Source organism: Mirounga angustirostris, unplaced genomic scaffold, assembly GCF_029215605.1.
Source record: "Mirounga angustirostris isolate CCGP_5_RB_7025 unplaced genomic scaffold, mMirAng1.0.hap1 SCAF_11, whole genome shotgun sequence".
NCBI classification, from domain to species: domain Eukaryota; kingdom Metazoa; phylum Chordata; class Mammalia; order Carnivora; family Phocidae; genus Mirounga; species Mirounga angustirostris.
This window is the reverse complement of record NW_026991719.1, coordinates 90,311,714-90,326,115: the sequence shown is the minus strand read 5'-3', so window position 1 is coordinate 90,326,115 and position 14,402 is coordinate 90,311,714. Positions and strand designations below refer to the sequence as shown.

General features: G+C 42.8%; 1 protein-coding gene across 7 annotated transcripts in view; it reads right to left on the bottom strand.

The window, feature by feature from the left end:
* Positions 1-1,613: 1,613 nt before the first annotated feature.
* Positions 1,614-14,402, bottom strand: part of PAK3 (p21 (RAC1) activated kinase 3) — a 254,770-nt gene continuing 241,981 nt past the window's right edge. For 6 of the 7 annotated variants that reach the window (XM_064574488.1, XM_064574486.1, XM_064574485.1 and 3 more), the window contains 2 exons: positions 12,375-12,512; positions 8,303-12,044 (listed from right to left, as the gene is read on the bottom strand). In XM_064574488.1, the coding sequence (XP_064430558.1) occupies positions 11,946-12,044; positions 12,375-12,512 (237 nt within the window). In that variant the 3' untranslated portion in view covers positions 8,303-11,945. The other variant, XM_064574484.1, reaches the window with a different exon arrangement.

The window sequence follows — 14,402 nt, the reverse complement described above, 5'->3', positions numbered from 1 at the left end:
TCCACATGCCTGTGTCATTGGTAAACACATCAGTCTAAGTGGAATCCATATAACTCTGCCACTGGAGAGGCATTTTCCATGGAATTGAAAAATTCATGAGTGTAGCTTCTTGCATGAACCTCTTGAGCCTGTCTTCCAATGTGGAGGACCAAACCTTTTACCGTTCAGGATTTGGCAATATGGGCCCGCACACTATGCTGTATTTATATCATTTTGATGTTCGATGGGTTGGTGTCGGTAAGAGTGATGGTAACATATGGGAGCCAGATAGTATTTATCCAAGAGAGTTAGAAGACTCTAAATTACAAATGAACAAGATTGGACAAGATTGTCTTTTCTGCAGTCAGGTCCTATGAAAGAAATATTATGACACATGCACTTCTGCTTCAGGTAAAAAAAAAAAAAAAAAAGTTTACCAAACCCAGCACACCCACTATCAGAAAAGAATCATTGCTGAAGGCAGTAATGGACCAGTAACACTGGGGATAAAAATCTTCCCGAAGGGGAATAGTTCGGTAATCCCTGCTCTCTACTTGAATGCTAGGGGAGTAACTATCATTTTAAGTGACTAAAAGGTTTTTTGAATTATGTCACACAACCACTTAAATATGAACGGGATTTTCACTACCATTTGCTAATGCCTGCTCAAAAAGTTTAGAAAGAAAATGTGGAAATCACAGTGGGGCTAATCATTTGCACCCTTTTGCAGGGTTTCAGGACACAATGTCAAGAGCCTTATCCTGTAGTATAGATGGTAAGAACATGACATTACCCTCCTGTATGTTAAAGCACAGCAATTCAGTTTTACCTCTGTAAAAGTAAAAGTTGTTTCTTGTTAAAAATTTTATTCTCAGGTGACACTGTAGGCTGATGAGCCAACCGACGCCCATGGGGAAGAACTCCTAAGCAATGACAGTTGAGTTCCCTGCTTCCCCAGTGAGACCTCAGAAGCGCCTGGAAAGAGAGTGGGCAGTCCTACTACCCAAAGTGGAATTAAATTAGGGAGGAACTTCTTGATACCAAGGTGATTGGTAGTTGGTGGTGGAAGTGGGTTAGGGTACCATATCCAGCCTGCGTCCTATCTCCTTGCCATGACCTCTGAAATGTCATGATGGAGGTATCACGTAGTCTGTTGCTTTTCTCACTGGAAATTGTATCAAGATCATTGAAGAGCCACATGCAGTTGTAAGAACTAATATAGAGAGATCCTGTGCACCCTTTACCCATCTCCCCCCTGCCCAATGGTAACAGAGTCTGTTACTTCTTGCTTTGTGGGAATGTATATCCTTTGGAAATAAGACCAGAGTACTCTAATTAAAACATTAAAGTGCACATATAATGGAGCCAAACTGTCAATTTCCTTTTCACTCCAAGGTGGGCCACTTGGGAGAACATGGAGAACTTACAAGTGAGATTCCAAGTAAAAACCATGACTCTGAGCTATTCCATGGGACACTCGATGGAGCCCCTGGGTCTGAGTTACTTAGTGGCAGAATCTGCAGGACATTTCCTGCATGGCTCACGAAGGCAGGGCATTTCCCCGTGAGCTAGGTAAAATGACCAATGCCAAGGGGGGGGCCAGGAAGGTGACAGAAGAGAGAAGCACCAGCTCGTTGATGTTTGTCATTTTTATTTGCAATACTTTAGGTCCAAGTTTCAAACTGCAATATTTTTACACTCAAGACACAGTCATGCACAATCCATATTTCAATTTTCTATTGCTTCAACCACAATTTAAAATAACAATATTGGAAACAAAAGTCCTTAAAAAAAATCAGAAGCTGAGGTCAGAAGGATAGAACCACACCATCAGCAGGTCTACGAAAGAAATAACTTACTGAAAAAAATCAAACAAACAAAAAGACCATAAATACCTTTAATCCAAAGTTACAGAAGAATTTCACTACACATGGGTTTACAGGTAACACATTTGAACAAAAGTAATGCACAACCAAATGAGATACAATTCTGATAAAAAATGAAAATATAGATCCTCCTCAACTTGTTTTGTCTGGATATCATGAGTATAATCCCATCAGCCACCTGTGATCTGAATCCTCCTGGCTGATGTCCTGAGATTTAAAACTCAACCCACGAATGGTTATAGGATTCGGTGAAAGGTCTTATCATCACTAATGACTATAGTAGATGCGGGTCCATAAAGCACGCCACACACAAGCACACACACTGAACTTGAATTTCGCACTCAGGGCTGGTTGGCACCCTGCTAACAGGCAGGGCATTGGGACTAACTGACTTCCGGTGTACCCTCTCTCCAGCAGTATACTCCTACAACTGGCCGATCAACTGTGGGAGTTGTCATCAGAAATGCTATCTTTGGTTCCCAACAAGTGGATTTGTCAACACTCCTCAATGCTAATAGCATGTACTTACTTTGTCATTTCTTTCTCTGCAACCTACAAGTGCTTACGTCCGCTTTTAATAGTCCCAGCCGTTGACATGCATGGTTCTGCCGTCTTGTGCCATTTACAAAGTAAAGTCTACAAAGCCCAGCATCACTTCATAGGAAAGGAGAGGCCCAAACGTAGTTCTGTTCTAGCAAGTGTGACAGTGTATTTCTGTTCTAGTAGCAAATACTGGCCACAGCTTAATGAAAACCAGACTTTACATACAGAGCATATGGGAAATAAAAACTGGGAACACACTACAGGAAAAGGACATTAAAACAACAACAAAACAAAACAACTGTGAGGATTGGGAAGGCTGCCACAAGTTTTATCAACACTCCCTAGTGTTATGTTCATTTACTTGAGGTTTTTTCCCCCCATCATCTTACATATTTCTATTGTTTAATGGCAACATAAGAAACCCAGGCTTAAGCATGCCATATTTGCCATCCATCACTGTAGCAGGCTAGGTCTGCAAGGCAACCTACGGTACCACAGAATGACAGAACTTTTGGAAAGACCTCGGAGGTCATCTAGTCTGATACCCTTATATTACAGATGAAGGAACAGCCGTGAAAAGGTTAAGTGACTTGCCCAAGGCTACACACTAAGTGAGCAACAGAGCCTATATTAGAATCCAGGTCTCCTTACTCCTAGGCTAAGTACTCCTTCCACTACGTCTGTTTGCTTCTTTATAATTGCTGTTGACCCCTTAGGTACTAAACCAGGTGAACACGGTATCTCCCTTACGGCTGGCAGCATTCACCCGATGGCAGCTGCCGAAGGAGACTGATGGCACTAACCAGCTTCTATCAGTTTATCCTGCAAGTTTGACTGTGTTTTGTGGCAGGAAATGCGGCTTGTAATGTTGTATACTTGCACACGGAAGCGTGCGCACGGAGGCGCCAGTTCCATTCCCGCGTTTGCAGATTTGGTGAGATATTGTTTAATATCAAACAGACATTCCCAATGCATGAGGAGTTGGGTGATATTCATTTGGTCACTAAAGGAGCATGGGATCAGGAAAGGAGTGAAACAATCGAAGCTAACCAACAGAAAAGATTATATTGGAACCAAATCTTTTATGAAAAACTCTTTCTTAGGAAAAATATTTCCATTCCTTCCAAGGTACCATTTCTTTCCCTCCCAAGCCACATGCAAATATATGTTCAGAATTGCGTGTTAAGTTCACTTGAAATCCCGGGCCTATTAGACCATCGATTTACAAATGATGAGTTTCAGTCCTCTTGCTCAGAGACTGGGAGAAGCTTTGCATCACTGGCCATGCCTGTGTTTAACTGGGAATATTAACTGCAAGTAGCTCAGAAATGGACCATGAGATTCAACTGGGGATGGTGGGGAGCAGAACTCCCGGAAGTATTTTTATGTTGAGGATGGCCAATGAAAAGTGGGTTCTCCAGGTATAAGGTCTGCTCTTGGGGAAACTGAGCAACATCTGAGACTGCTACCTTATAACAAGGTCACCTACAATTTCTTCAGTGAGTTAGAGAAAAATTCCTCTCTTTTGGTGGACGGTCTCCCTTTTCCTCTTTAAAAATGACAGTAGTTACTGCCTACAACCTATAAATCAGGTGGTACAGAAAGCACACGGAGGCCATCTCCAGCCAAAGCTAACCGGAGCTGAAGACCAACAGGCAAAGGCGGCTCTAAATATTTGTCTTTATGTTTTCACAGTCAGCTTTTAATTGCAAGTCATAACTTCTATTGAGATCAAAGGGACTTGCCCCCTGGTCACTAGCAGGAGAATCCTGCCTGAACGATACAACATCTGGTCAGACAAGGACACGGTGGGAGCCGGGGGATTCATCCTTCTATGCCTCCAAAATTCAACCCGAAAATCTGTTAACAGGAGCCAGAGAGGTGATACCCGAACCAGATGTTTTCAAGGGGGCGAATCAAATGTCACCCCACCCAATCTACGGTAACCAAAACAGAAACCTCTCTGCCATGCCCAAGCACAGGGCGGCCACTTTTAAAGCAGAAGGATGTGCCTGGAGCTCGAATAGCGACGTCTCCCTAGCTTCCACTTAGAGATAACAGTCCCCTAAGAAAGCACGTGCCATACCCGAGCGTGTGCCAACCTCAGCACCCAGGCAAATACGAAGCCTACGGAATAACTGTAACTAGCAAATATCTGTGCCCTGCATGCTCTGGGCTCTGGCCAGACGACATCTGCTGCTGGATCTTCTCTATGTTTCCATAGTCCCCTTTCTGCTGTTTATTTATTATAAAGCAATATGATAACAATACCAAATAAAATTTTAAAAGGAATGAAATTGTTTGTGCATAATCCCACCACCCTAACACAACTGATTTCAACGACCTGTGTTCCCAGTCTTTGTCCGTTATGCACACTTAGTTTTACAAAGCTGTAATCCCTGTTTATGTTATTTGAAAGTGATCTGATAGACTCTCTCTGAGAACTGGCAGCCTCGTTAGAAATAAACAACCCAATGTGCAAGGGAATATAGTTATTTACACGATCTTTGAGCTGAGGAATATCCTTTATAGACAAACATCTCAAACTATCAAAACAGTTATACAGACGACAGGAAGCAATTTCATATTTCTTTTTCTTTTAGCAATGGAATGTGCTTCACAGGGGAGGAATAGATGTGGGGGATCAGGTGGTTAAACTCAACATTGGGGGTGCAATTCACAAGCCTGAAGAAATCTGAGTAACACAATTAAAGAATAAATACTTGAGTTAAATCTTCTTACATGACTTGGCCATCCAGTAGCCAAAACGGAACATGGACACACAAATATTTACAATGACACATAGACGAGATCAGCAAGAACGAAGTCATTACCCAACATGGTGACTGATTTGGGGGGATTGTGTCATCCAAAAAATCTTCATTGGATTATGACAACGCACCGGATCCTCACTACATTAATGTTCTTTTTTTCTTAAATAAATAATCTCTACTGTGCTTCTCACCCTTCCCTGACTTTCCCACTGCCCTATCCCTATCTCCGGACATTTTGGAATCAACATTCCACAAAGTGCCCTCATTATCTCCGGGCGTGCTAGCAACTTTAAAGATCTGGATAGACTCATCCGTGTCAAGATGAGCTTTAAAAAAAAAAAAAAAAAAATCCAGAGAAAGGGAATAAACGATTAACCACCTGGAGTCCAAGTTGTTCAAGTGTACCCAATGTGAATCCTTCAGGATCATCTTGGCAGGAGAAAACAGCTTCTTGCTAATACTTATTAGAAATATACATAACTCTCCAACACAGGGGAGGGGCTTTAGAAGCTGTTCTCGTTGAAAAATTTACATAGATATAAATTTGTAAGAGTAAAGCCTACTGCACTATATTACCACGGAATCTTGGTACAATGGGGGCGTGGCGAAGAAGTACCTGGCTCCTCGGTGTTAATATGCAAAACCGAAAGCATCAAAGAGCAACCATTTCTCTGCCTAGAGTGATACGAAGGATCACTGCTCCAGGTCTCTCCCTGCCCAAAAGGCCTTTCTGACATATAAGGGATGCTAATCAGCAACTAGGACTTCCTGACTAGCCCTGTGGTTCTCTCCACTGGCAGGGCTGAGTTAGTGTACTGAATTCTATTCACACCCCAGGTATTATTTCATTGAATTCCCTGGCACTATGAATGAAACGCTAAAAAAAAAATATTTAACTTTAAATGAAATAAAAATTAAGGCCTCTCTCTCTCTTTCTCTCTCTCATTGGAACAGTGTGGCGTTAAAAATTTCAGGCCGAACCACCTTTTTGTAAAGTAGAACACAGCATGCTTCAAATGAATGTTCCATTTGATTTTCTTTTTCACATCTGTTGTTTTCTCTCACTGTGGGTGTTTTCTGGGGAGGGGGGTGTGAAGCCCCTCCCAACCTTTATAGTCAAAGAAAACAATAGGAAAATAGGAAATCCACCAGCGGCGCCGTTTCCTCAACATAAACACGTGCACTACATGGTTAGCAGAAACTCTCTAAAGAAAGTGCTTGCATTTTAAGGAATGGATGGATGGTTAGATGGACAGATGTACCATAGCAGAGAAGAAGAGAGGCCCAGGCCATTGATCTCTTTCTCCCTCTTGCTGAATGTAGATGGGTTCTTATTCAGATTCTCGGTATGTTACAAATCGAGAAGCCTTCTATTGCACAAACTGTTAGCTTCTCCAAGGCTTAGATAGGCCACTTTGCAGAATTTATGCAACTGACAATACATTTGAAAGAGAAGCATATCCTTTTCTATGCAGCCACCCTCCAGATATTTTTCTGCTCTCAGAAGATTCAGGAAGCACCAACTGTTGAATTTTTAATAAGTAGATACATGGTTGGACTGCTACTTCTTGGGATATATGATTGCAAACCCTAATTATTTTTCACTGGAGAAATTCCAGATCTGTTTGAACATGTTTTTGAAATTCAAAAGCTCAAAAGACGATGTCTGACTATGCTATATCCTGAAACAGAAATCGGTGAGACAGAGGGAAAATGGGAACAAGTACTTAGAGCCAAATGTTGACTGGGATGTAGTTTTCACTGACCTCTCATTCCTGACAGGGCTGAATACTTACAATATCTCTGCTCTCCAGGTCTTTTAAGACATTTTCAAAATGTTATAATGTGTCACATGATTCTGATCATAAGCAAATGTTGGCTAATGGGTCTATTTTCTCCTAATGTGCCTATTTGACAATGTTTGTGTTCCATAAGCACAAGAGAGGATTAAATTAGGTCTCTTGATTTTTGTTTCCTTCTGTCCAACAAAGATCTCAGCATTGCACACTCCTTTTGCTTTCCTTTTGGCTCTCAGAGAAAGTCCCATCTTTGTTTAAGAATGGTTTCTCCTATCGGGGTTTCCCAGGTTGAGGACCTGGACTCACCCAATAGGAGGGCCACAAATTTCAGTGTGTCCTTTGTCAGGCATTGTGAAGATGAACGAGCTGGTTTATAGAAATGATACATCAACTACCTCTTAAGCATCGTCGTGAAAATGTTACAGGATCTCACCATTTGAGCCTTATTTGGATAGACAGTTTTTAAAAGCCCTTCCTGAACACACATATTCCTCTCTGCTTTTGGAAAAATGCCTTAAAAGAAACCTTTTCCAATACAAATGCAGAAAAACAGGTACACAAACCAAGCCACCACTATAGAAGAAGAATAAAAAATTGCAACTCTATGAGGGCATGGACTTCCACATGTTCACACAGTACTTGCTCTGGGGTATTTTTTTTTGTTTTGTTTTGGGGGTTTTTTTTGTGTTTTTTTGTTTTGTTTTGTTTTGTTTTTGCTTTTTGTTTTTTGCTTTCTTTTTAAAAAAAAATTTTTTTTGACGTCTTTTTTTTTTTCCTGGACATCTAATGACAATGCAAGTGAAAAACATCACATTGGGTAAGGAGTTTTGAAGGAGGTTCGAATGCAAGAGGGACTACTCTCTAACTTAAAAACGAACACGACACTATGAAGAGGGAGTGTGCATCTTTGAGAAACCCTTTTTTTCTTCAAAGTGAATGCACAAAATGAGGGGATTCACTACTGGCTCTTTCGCTTCACGGTAGAAGTGACCGCTTGTGGCCACTTGGACGTTGCTGCCCTGCTCGGGCTGCGGTTCAGGCTTACAAATAAATTACATAATCCGAGGGAGTAGGAAAAAGGCTTAGAAGAAGTTTCTATTCATTTGAAAGTTAAAGATCGCCCCCACCCCTATTTGACTGTCTTTTCTTCCATCTTTTCCGCAGCAGCGTCTCAGTTCAGTCTTACTCAGGAGGGAGACGGTGGAGGGTAGGCCTCGCGGTCCTAGCGGCTGCTGTTCTTAATCGCTTCTTTTGCGGCGATAATCAGAGGAGTCAGGCTGGAGAGAGGCTTGGCTAATTTTAAAAATGGATGCTACAAAAGGGGGAAAAAAAAGAGGAATTACTGGAATCCTTTCCTCCAACAAGTGTATTACCTTACATTCTCAAGAAGCAGCCCCTTTTTCACTCAAATAAATGTACCTCTAGCATCCAATTAAACCTGATTTTATTAAAAATAGTGCCAGCTTTCATGTGTCTGTTGGCCATTTGTATGTCTTCTTTGGAGAAGTGTCTGTTCGTGTCTTTACCCCAAAGACACAGATGTAGTGAAAAGAAGGGCCATGTGCACCCCAATGTTCATAGCAGTAATGTCCACAATAGCCAAACTGTGGAAAGAGCCGAGATGCCCTTCAGCAGACAGACGGATAAAGATGTGGTCCATATATACAATGGAGTATTACTCAGCCATCAGAAAGGATGAGTACCCAACTTTTATATCAACATGGATGGGACTGGAGGAGATTATGCTAAGTGAAATAAGTCAAGCAGAGAAAGTCAATTATCATATGGTTTCATTCATATGTGGAACATAAGGAATAGCATGGAGGACATTAGGAGAAGGAAGGGAAAAATGTTTAGGGAGGGAATCAGAGGGGGAGACGAACCATGAGAGACTATGGACTCCTAGAAACAAACTGAGGGTTTTAGAGGGGAGGGGCGTGGGGGGATGGGTTAGCCTGGTGATGGGTATTAAAGAGGGCACGTACTGCATGGAGCACTGGGTGTTATACGAAAACGGATCGTGGATCACCACGTCAAAAACCAATGATATACTGTATGGTGACTAACATAACATAATAAAATAAAATTTAAAAAAAAAATCGTGCCAGCTTTTGGCCTTCCGATGTTCCTATCATTCAGTGTCATGAAATCCTCTGACAGCTGACTGGTAGAGCCAGAAACTCGGAGTAGGGGTCTTGCGAAAATCGCACTAGGTTTGCAACAGTCTCGTTTGCTGATTTTCTCAAACTGATGCATTTATCTGGGGCAGCTCTCCTGCTTGAAAAAGTGTCTTTGGTGGCCCCTGACCCTGAAGCCAATGGCTTCTCAACTGCTAAACCCCGGACGGAGCTGTGCCTCCACCATTTTTCTTTTGGCCCCTCTGCAGTATGTAATACAAATGAACATCCCTTCTTTTTTTGAAATGTTTTCCTTGTTGGGGGCCTGTGACATTCCACAGTCTTGGTTCCCTTCCCCGTGCACGCTCACTGACTCCTCCCCTTCTATCTTCTTCCCCACTTTCCCTTCCTCCTCCCACCTCCCAGAACTCAGCGCTCATCCTGTTCTTTTTCTAACTTAATTCCTCTGAGAGCTCACTTTCTTTCATGGTTTTGACCTCTCATCAGATTAATGGGGATGACTCCCAAATCAATACGGTGTGACCCGATCCCTTTCCTGAAGTCTGGTCCTATCTCTCCAACTGCCTGCTGGGTATCTCCTTCCGAATGTCCCGTCCCCTTGAAATCAACATTTAAAAAGGTATGTTAAAAAGTCTCTCGCACAGCACAGGGTACTCCTGTGTGATGTAAGCTGCAGAGGCTTTGGAATCTGCGCAGCACCTACGTTCAAGTCTCTCTTCTGCTTATTATGATGGTTAGATGAGGTAAGTAAGTGACAGTTCCTTGTAAGCTACACAGAGGCTAAGAAATGTTAGCCATGGTATTATCCTCCGTCATTTTTGCTTTTACTGCATGCTACCATTGGTTTGATATTCTGAAGTCGCTTTTGTCTTCTTCTCCCTTATGTTCTACATGTAATCACCTACCTAGTCCTTTCTTCTCAATGCCCTCCACCGTTATCTCTTGCCTTCCTTAGTTCAGCCCGAATCAACTGAACCCTCAACTGTAGCCGTAAGTCCTCCTTGATCTTCCTGCTGCCATTTTGTCCCATTGCTAATTCTTATTGTATTCCACCAGATTCACCTTCCTATACAAAGCTGTTGCCAGGTGTCCCTCAGATATGTTCAGGGTTTCCCCACTGGCTACAGCCCCCCAGTTCTATAGCCTGGTGTTCAAGGCCCTCTATGGCCGTATCTCTTACAGCCTCCTGACTGGACCTCTTTACTTCAGCTGTCCGCTTTATTTTCTGTTCCCTTCAACCTTGCCTCCTCCATGGCTTGGGTCACACTATAATCCTTCCACCTGAAATCCCTTCCCTTGTTTACCTCAGCCAGTTAAAGCTGCTCTGTCCTTCAAGACTCGGCAGAACTCTTTCCTGTTTGCAGACACTTTCTCATCACCATCACCCATACAGGTATTTCTCTAATCAACCATGGCATTTATTGTTTGAATAGCCACTGGGTTTGAATGAGTCTTTAAAAAACCTTGTGTTGTTTTTTTTCATATACCCAAGGACATTGTGAACTTCTGGAGAGTAGGAACCATGCCTCTAAGATTTGTATCACCCACTGCAGTGAGCCCTGCACATTGAAGTTGCTCAAAAAACATCAGTTGATGCACAGAGACTTGACTTAGGCCATACAGAAAGGCACACAAATACTCAAGGCCCGTGTCTTTTCTCAAGCCTTCTAGGGGGGTGAATGTCATGCATCCCTCTGTTTTCTAGCCCCTGAAATGGGCAGTGACAGGCTGGAGTCGGAGAACAGTGTTCGATGGACTTTGGGTGATACCCAGGTTATTGCTAACATGTAAAATGAAAAGAGGCAACAAACTATTCAATTTAGACTCAAAATATAGTTTTGCATTACTTAGCTGACTGGTTCAGATCCAAGTACTGTCGGGGAAGGAACTGACTAGGTAACTGACTCAATGATCTATGTAACTGTATAGTTACATTAAGAGAACCCATCTCATCACTTCTCCTTGGAACATGGATCAGGATGTGTCTGTGGGTGGTGGGAGGAGTGAAGAGATGTGGGAGCGAGGCACTCTAAAGTTCAGCTTTTTTCATCTGTGATTTGAAGCCGGCTTAAAGAGAGGATCAATGAAGGGCCATTGCAGATTTGAAATTCAAGCCCGTGGGACAGCCTGTGAAATGCTCACAGCAGAAAAGCGAAGGTGTAGCCTCTTTGATTCCTGGAAATCAGTTTATTCCAGGTGTGATTTGGGCCGGGGTGGGATATTTTTGACCCGGGTGTGGCTCTCTGTCTGGAGGGGGTTCGGGAGCAAGAGGAATGATTTTATTTCTTTTTTTGCCTGGAACAGACTGAGTCTGGGGTTAACACACTAGATAACCAAATGTTGCACCTTGTGTTTAACTGGATTAAGTGTTCGAAGTCACAGAGAGAATACGCAGTCACTGTTTTTAGATGTTACAGGCTTGATACATGTCCCCGAGGAAAAGTGCCCAGCACTGGAGTATATCTATGTGTCGTCCTGGGCATGTGTTACTTTATTGATATAAGCATTTTTTTTTTTCCCTCTAAATCGGTTTGTGTGTTTGTTCGGGGGAGGGTCAGAAAATCCAGGGCTCAAATCCCAGTTCTGCTACTCGATGGCTGTATAAGCCTCAATTTCTACATCTGTAACGTGGGATAATCCCACCTACCCTATAGAGTTGTTTTCAGAATTAGATGAGATAATATGTGTAAAGAATTTGGCACACAGTCGGTACTCATGATCATCAGATAGACGAATCCCTGAGAGCCATGAAAAGGACAAATGGTTACAGAGGCACTCACCACTGGATGGTACTCACCCAGGCAAGCAGGTGCCTGCCATTTGGCATCACAAGCAAAGGGGCTTTGACCAGTAAAGCATTAGGGTAGCAAATGCCATGGAAATAATTGCATAGTTATGTAGAGAATTACCTCCGGCCCAGAGCACCTGCATACAACATCCAGGGGCACAAGTAAAGTTTAGAACAAAACAGCAACACCAGAGGTTCACAGTTTTCTTTTTCCTCGCAAAATAAGACTCCAGGAAGAACAAAAGAGATTTATAGATTAAAGCGCCACCTTCTCAGAAGAAGGGCAACATGCCAATCAATCTTGTCTTAGATGCATGTCCATACTTATGTGCCTGTGGCCTAAAATCAAATGGGTACAGCCCAACTCAAACTAGACATCTCTTGACACAGCTCTTACTGTCACACGTTGAGATGGAAAAGCTCAATATAATCACTCTCTCTTTGTAATTGTCCTATTTTATTTTCACCTGCAAAAGCTCCTTGGCAGATCCTCGCCTGTCCACATCCATCTCAAGACAGCGATTTAAAAAGTCACGGAACACAGCTGACAGTCTCTCGGGATTCTGGAGCTCTGGGGTTCCATTAGTGGCTATCAGATATAATGCCTACAGGAAAAAAAAGAAAAAGAAGAAAAAAAAAACCTGAAAAATCCATTCAGCACATACAAATTAGGATCGTGAGTTGGCACAGAAGGTACAAATCCAGTTTCTTCCGGTTTATACTCTGGGTCTTAAAAATTCCATTTTAGAGAATGACACTGACATATATTTCAAAGTTTCTATAACATTGAGAAATCGTTCCTCTTGGCAGCAACTGAGGTGACATTGAGAGGCCCCACCCCGAAAACCTTGGAAATAAAGTTATAAGATTGTCCTTTGAGAGTTAAGGCGGTACAAATCCATTTATAATGGATGTGTGATTAACCACCTAGGAAATTAAGCCTGTGCATCTGTGACTGTAAAGACGTGGGGAACACGTTGGCCTGCGTACAACCTCCAGAAGGCGCAGTGACAAAAGTGATTGTAATTTACTAAGTGTTTATCTTGTTTGAAGAATGTCAGTGAGCAGACCAGGGATGAACAGAGTACATTACAGAATTAGAGAAGCACAAAGAACCAGAGGATCATAGGGCCTGGATGAAAAGGAACCTGTGAGACCCAAAGAGTCAGGTGCTTTCGTCCTGTGGCAGATGTATCCCTGTAGAGGATAAGGAGATTGCTCATGAAGGTCTACCTGTGCTAAGAGAAAATATGAGACAAGTTGCCATTAGGAGTCCCGGAACCTGACGATTATGTATCCTTCTGTAAAAATAACCAGTTGCTAATAGATCTCTGAGATCTTTGTTCTGTAGGGCCACCCCTAAGAGACATGGACAGACTCACTGCGTGCTGATGGAATCAAGGGCCCTAGCCTCCAGGGAGAGAGCCAGACCCAGGTGCCTGATTAATTCACAAAGGTAAACCCATCTTTTGAAAGCTCAAGATGGCCAAAGCGAGGTGGCCATTCCTCATGCCTCCTCTAAACAAACAATTCTAGGGCACTATGTATCAGGTATTGTATTGGACACTGGTGACCCAAGGATGAGTAAGAGAATGCCCTGCTTTCAAAGATCACACAATTGAGTGAGGGAGCGAGATGTAAGTAGCTACAATACAGTGAGAAAGAAGCCAATGGAGGGATAGAGCAAGTGTTAAGTAAATACAAGGAGGAAGCAATTTACCCTAGAGCTCAGAGGAAGCTTCACAGAGGAGGTTGGCATCTGAACGGGGTTTTGAAGGATAAGTAATTTTCCCTACAGGTATTGCCACCAGGGTTCTGTCTGCCGAGGTGACCAACGCTGTAACTGTTATGAAGCCATGCTCCCTCCTGAACTTGCTTGGGCTTTGTAGCAAATTCTTACGCCCACTACCCCAACCCCCTTTTCCCTTTGCCCACCATGGCTCCTACTATTATTATTATAAGTATTTCTATCAAAGTCCTTTCTTGGACCAGTTTTCATCAGCTGGTAGGGTCATCGCTCCTCCTGCCTAGAAACTTAGGGTTAGGAGGGGCTGTTTCATCCAGTGGCTGTCAACCTCTAGGACACATCAGAGTCATCTAGAAGGCTTGTTAAAACAGATTCATAGGTCACCCCTAGAGTTTCTGAGTCAGTAAATCTGAAAAGGGGCCCAAAGAATTTGCATTCAAACAAGTTCCCTGTTAATGCTGAAGCTGCTGGTTCCAGGACCACACTTTGAGAACCGGTTTAATCCACCTGGGTAATTAAAGCAATGGGCAAAACTAGAGGTTCTGACTTGCTTGCACACAGGAATCACCTGGGGAGATTTAAAAGATCCACGTGCTCAGTTCTCACCCCCAAACCAATGAAGTGAAAGTCTTCGGGGATGGAAGGCAGGCCTCGGTGATTTTTAAGCTCTCCAGGAGATTCCAATTTACAGCCAACATTGAGAACCACTAGCCCAGGACCTGGAGCCCATTTAACCCAGAATCTCTGC